We start from the raw sequence: 5,226 nt of genomic DNA on the forward strand, positions 1-5,226 counted from the left end.
AATATAATAAGAAAATAAATACTGTGAAAATCAATGCAGAAAACAGAAATCGGGTTAAATACACTAATAAAATAAAATAAACATGATTATTCAAATGGAAATAATAGTCAATTTGATCAAAATCATATATATATTATAGATATAAACAAATAAATTTTACTAATCAGTTATTTATTACGTACTAATTTATTCCCGAATTGTTTATAATTTTCTTTCAGTTTTGAATTTCAGCAAAAAAGAAAAGAAACGAATGCCATTTTGTGAAAAACGAAACAATTATTTCCATTTCTTGAAATCGATTAGAATAATTAATACTTAAAAGAGCATCGTTGACCATTTTCTAATTATGTAATTGTAACACATGTGATTTGCTAGTAATACATGTCACGAAACATGTAAAAGAAGATCGAGTAGATAGATATTAAACACAAAATGTCCAATTCATTACATATGAGAAGAGTCTTTACATGTCTGATTGATGAATCTATTTAAAAGGAATAATGACGTTTCCGATGTTGTTGTGCCACGGATCGGCCAAGTGATACGCCAAGTTCTCCAATGGTCCTGTCCCGGGGTAGGCCGATTGCTGCACGCAGAACCCCACGAATGCCAACATCGCGAGACGCCCTAAACCAATCATTTTTTAGAAGAAAATCATAAAAACTTTAGTCGATAAATATGGTCTGTATAATTCGGAAATAAGACATGACATGATTAGTACCATTCTTGATCTCCTTGATCTTGTATTCATGGAAGGTTTTCGGGTCTTTCGAGAAGCCCAACGGGTCGAAAGCCCCGCCCGGATACTTCTTCTTCTCGGTGTCCTTCTCAATGCTCCTCTGGTGCTCCACAAAGGCAATGGCCAAGAACTCTATCACCAAAATTGTGGGCAGAGTGCCCCATGGAACCGGGTTGCCAAGATAAGTGGCTTGCCCACCAGGGGTTGCCGCCCATTTTTGGGCCTCGACCCAATTACCCAGGCCCAATGCTTCCGGAACGAGGATCCCGGGCTGGATTTTATCACCAATTTAAGCACATTAATCAATCGGCAAAAAAAATATTTAATAAAAATTAAGGTGTTTTATTAGTATATTAGTACCTCAAATCCAAATTAATTGTAATTAATTTGGAATTTATTTTGGATTTAAAAGTTCCCAAAAGAACATAAAATGTGTTGCATACACATGACATATAGATGTCATACATGATGAGATTTTTTTATATATTTAAAATGTTTTTATTTATTTTTTTATTTTCTCAAACTAAGGTTCAAATATCTAATGGGTTAAAGATATAATATATTATTAATTCAAAATCTTGATAAATAAAATAATAAATACTAAACTTCAAATTTTTTGTTTATGATGATAACAATTTAGTTGTAATAAAAAAAGACATACAACAGCAAGCATAGCCCATCTGCAGTGGTACACTTCAGATTCCTTGAATCTCTCGAGATTCTCCGGGACTGCCCCTAGACCAAGAGGGTCGAATCCAAAGTCTCTGAATTTTTCAAACATTAACAAAAAAAAAGGATCAACTAGACCATTTCAACACTAGATCAAACATAAATTTGTATGATGATTGGATAAAGCTTAGTACGCGGGGGCGGATCCGTCGAGGTACGGAGGGCGGGGTTCGCCGGGCATCCAGTCTGCGCCGGACATGGAGAATCTAGAGGTGGTCAAATTGACGCCGAAGCTGACCGACGATCCGAATTTCGATTTGGAAGCCGAGAGGAGAGAGGGGCGAGCCTGCACGGCGACGCCGCAGCTCATGGAGGCGCTGGCTGCCATGGTGTGATGTTAGTTTGGTTTTGGTCGGGGGGAGAATGGTTTGGAATGCTCACAATGACGGGTGTAGTATATGGGAAAGGAGGGATATGGGCAAAATCCAAATATGGGATTTTATTGGATGAAGATATTGGAACCTGTGACGTGATTGGGCCACGTGTAATTTGGGAATCCAATGAGACGATGTGGAGAATCCAAGCGGGATATTGTCGCAGGTTTCTGTGGTGGAGATTCAGTAATCGGATTAAGGTCGTGGGTTTGTTGTCTACGTGGAAAATACAAGGCCATATATAATATATATGTATTCTCATGTAAAATAATTGATATCTGACTTGGAAATAAGTCGTTTGGCTGCAAAATGGACATTAAAACAAAAGTACAAAATGGATGACTGAATCGCTCTCTACAAGATTAACATCATAACTTGCTGAAATTCAAGGATATAAAAGGATAACGTGGAATGGGCATCTTAGTTGTTGAAATCGGTTTGGTTCTAATCCAAATCCGATTAAAAATTTGTGATTATGAATATCGTATGACATCCAAGAATCATTTATTAATAAATAATATAAAAGATAGAATGACAAAACTATTGATCGTGAAACGATTTATCAAAAGATTAGATCTCTTCGGAATGACATATACATCACACAACAAGATTTTACTACTACAATATAACAAATATTTCAGATATGTGAAAGTTAGTTCAAAAAATAGTCTTGTCTAGCCCTACGTTGTCAAACATAAGCACGAAACCTATAATGGGAAAGACAAACAAGTTTTGGCTTAACACAAAAATCAAACGAACTCCAAGAAAATACCTTTCATATTTTGTTTCGATTCTCACAACAAAGTTTCCATTCTAACAAAAAAGAGCGAAAATCAAACGAAAACCTGAAGTGTAATAACATCAGGTGCCACAATCCAGTGCTGTTGTATGAAAGAATACACAAGATTTAGTTGCCTTCATCACTCATGCAACACACCTCTCCTTATGTTCTTACTAGCAAATGATTGGCATAATGCATACACAGCTGCTTCTTCTGCAACTAAAAATTGTATGGTTCCTAGGAAAATTTCTTCAGCAACTTCCAGGCTCTACAATTTCATTCGTTTCAATTTGTGTTGATTCCTCCGAATTAATTTGACCTTTTTGGCGAACGGCATAGCCTTGCATCATTCGTCTTGTACATTCAAGAATGCTATAATAAAACAAATGGATAACGAACCAAACCAACATTATCCTCCATCATTTTGAACTTTAACCAACTAAAAACTCTCAGTTGCATTCCATTGGTGTAGTGGCGACATTGAAGGAATGTGTTCAGCATGTTTTGGCTAGCATTTTAAAAGCAAGATCAAGCTCCATATGGGGATCAAAGCCCAGCAAAGACGGCTGTTACTTTTAATCAGATTGGAACTAAAACAGTACTTCCAAGCGACAGATAATTTCAGAAACAAAGTAACACATGCAAAATACTATCGTGCACTGTATACAGGCTCTGCATCTGCAGTAGGTTGAGTTCTGCGAGTATATTTGAGGAGTAAACCTTCCGAGGTAAGTCCCGGCACACTCAGATCCCTATAAAACAACGATACAATGCTTTTAAGAAATGGTTTATACTGACATGCAGCCGTACTACATTTAAAAAGGGCAATTCTAACATACCTGACAAATGGTTCTAGAACCTTCCATTCCCACCTTGGCCTCTCACGAAATAGAATGGAAAATCGCTCTCCAGGAGTAGAGGGAAGAGAAGATACACTAAAGGAGTAAATCCAACTCTCCATTCCTAACTTCTCTGTTAGAACCTCACCTTCTAACATGTCAAAACTTGCATTCATTTCATCAGGAACCTTGCTGATCCATTCATTCATAAAGACTTCAAGCTTCATCTTTCCTCCTCTTAAGATTTCTCTTGCAAAATGCACACAAATGCGCCTTGCATTCAAATTCCAGATACAACTCCCACCAACATCCTCGTGCACCTTATCACAGAAGACTCGCAAGCAATGGTATGCAATATTCCGAGGATATCCATCTGTTTCTAACGCACACACAACTGCATCTTCATTAAGTGCATTAATGGACCAGACTTTTAGTATAGTGTCATAAAGAAGCATGTTCAGGATTCCATTCATATATTTATCATCCAAAGTTCGCCAGTAGCCATCAATTTCTACCGCTAAAACAGATTCTAACCCAAGCCTTAGTTCCACATCACTAGCCTGTAACATGTCAGCAAGATCATCCCATCTGTATAAGCCTATCTTAGTTTTCTCTCCCTCATCTAAGATGTCCATTTTTGAAGCCTCGTCAAAGCTGTAAGGATTTTGAGAGAGAAGTGCCTTAAGTCTATCTAGTTTGGGTGCAGTCTCAACAAGTTCCATACTTCCTGATGAAACTTTGATAACAGATGCAACCACATTGCCATCACCTTTATCATTACATACTTGCACAGATTTATCACAGGGAGGTATGAGAAATACAGAATTGGATGTACCCACAAATTTAATGGCATATGTCTTAGTATCTGTACAAAGAACTGCATCTTCATCAGGCTGTCCTCTTAAGATCACTCTAAGAAGAAATTAAGAATAAGAAATGAATAGATCAGAAAATTACTTGAAATGGACAAAATAACTCACACTAATATTGAAGGCTATTTACCTTTGCTGGAGGACTTCAGGTACTAACTTATCATCAAGTTCAAGAAGCATCAAGTCATCATGAGGGCCAAACAGAGAATGATAAGCTACAGAGATTGACGAGTTTGGTTTAAGCCCGAGCACAGCATCTGCTCCTCCATATAATTCAGGTTGTGGATGTTCCATGTCCATGACCCTCTCTTTTTTTGTCTGTCTTAATTTTAAAACAATATCATTTTCCATCAAAATCAAAAACCATTCATAAGTATATAGGAACTTTAGATTTCTCACTCAATAAACTGTTGGATCTTGGAAATGAACATGTTCATGTACAGCAAATAATTCATCATACAAGGACTTGCATTCCCTTACAAACGATGAATTTTCAAAGATTGATTGATTAATGCCAATATATCCCTTTAAACTACAACAATTATTTATAATGCGCTGACAAATCCGAAAAAGTACAGTTATTCATAAAATCTTCGTTTCCGTCAAACAATCATCTGACAGTAGAAAATAAATCTTAATATATTCCATAAAACTTCGGGGCCCATAGTTCCTGTGAGCTTGTTTTCTTCTACATACGGTGCAAATTGCATAAGATTGGGATGAAACTCATCAAATATAATTTGCGAAAAGGGCTTCAGCAATTAAAATCGAAACAGTGAAATTTTTCGATAAACCTTAAATCTACAATGAGACCAATTAAAGTTTCGATCTTTTCAAACAAATAAGCCTAAAATTTTTGATAAAGTAAAGGGTAGATTACCTTGATTAAGGA

The 5,226-nt window shown here is 36.5% G+C and overlaps 2 protein-coding genes across 2 annotated transcripts; both read right to left on the reverse strand.

The window, feature by feature from the left end:
- Nucleotides 1-396: 396 nt before the first annotated feature.
- LOC142537363 (chlorophyll a-b binding protein 6, chloroplastic-like) lies at nucleotides 397-1,861 on the reverse strand. Its single transcript, XM_075642903.1, has 4 exons — nucleotides 1,603-1,861; nucleotides 1,401-1,503; nucleotides 722-1,010; nucleotides 397-627 (listed from the first exon to the last, which is right to left on the reverse strand). Exons 1-4 carry the CDS (start codon nucleotides 1,794-1,796, stop codon nucleotides 485-487), a joined length of 729 nt encoding a protein of 242 aa, XP_075499018.1. The 5' UTR covers nucleotides 1,797-1,861; the 3' UTR covers nucleotides 397-484.
- Nucleotides 1,862-2,611: 750 nt separating this feature from the next.
- LOC142537374 (uncharacterized) lies at nucleotides 2,612-4,634 on the reverse strand. Its single transcript, XM_075642913.1, has 3 exons — nucleotides 4,465-4,634; nucleotides 3,463-4,374; nucleotides 2,612-3,375 (listed from the first exon to the last, which is right to left on the reverse strand). The coding sequence occupies exons 1-3, from the start codon at nucleotides 4,632-4,634 to the stop codon at nucleotides 3,273-3,275; spliced, it is 1,185 nt and encodes a 394-aa protein (XP_075499028.1). The 3' UTR covers nucleotides 2,612-3,272.
- Between the last annotated feature and the right edge of the window lie 592 nt (nucleotides 4,635-5,226).

The sequence above is a fragment of the Primulina tabacum genome, chromosome 1 (genome assembly GCF_025594145.1).
Source record: "Primulina tabacum isolate GXHZ01 chromosome 1, ASM2559414v2, whole genome shotgun sequence".
Classification (NCBI taxonomy): domain Eukaryota; kingdom Viridiplantae; phylum Streptophyta; class Magnoliopsida; order Lamiales; family Gesneriaceae; genus Primulina; species Primulina tabacum.

Bases quoted from the DNA above. Each gene is read 5' to 3' on its own strand.
- LOC142537363 (XM_075642903.1), bottom strand. From the start codon at position 1,796: ATGGCAGCCAGCGCCTCCATGAGCTGCGGCGTCGCCGTGCAGGCTCGC. The intron at 1,011-1,400 runs GTATGTCTTTTT...GATAAAATCCAG, and splicing joins GATGGGCTATGCTTGCTGTT to CCCGGGATCCTCGTTCCGGA. The intron at 628-721 runs GTACTAATCATG...TGATTGGTTTAG, and splicing joins GATCAAGGAGATCAAGAATG to GGCGTCTCGCGATGTTGGCA.
- LOC142537374 (XM_075642913.1), bottom strand. From the start codon at position 4,634: ATGGACATGGAACATCCACAACCTGAATTATATGGAGGAGCAGATGCT. The intron at 4,375-4,464 runs GTAAATAGCCTT...ATTTCTTCTTAG, and splicing joins CCTGAAGTCCTCCAGCAAAG to AGTGATCTTAAGAGGACAGC. The intron at 3,376-3,462 runs GTATGTTAGAAT...GTTGTTTTATAG, and splicing joins GTTCTAGAACCATTTGTCAG to GGATCTGAGTGTGCCGGGAC.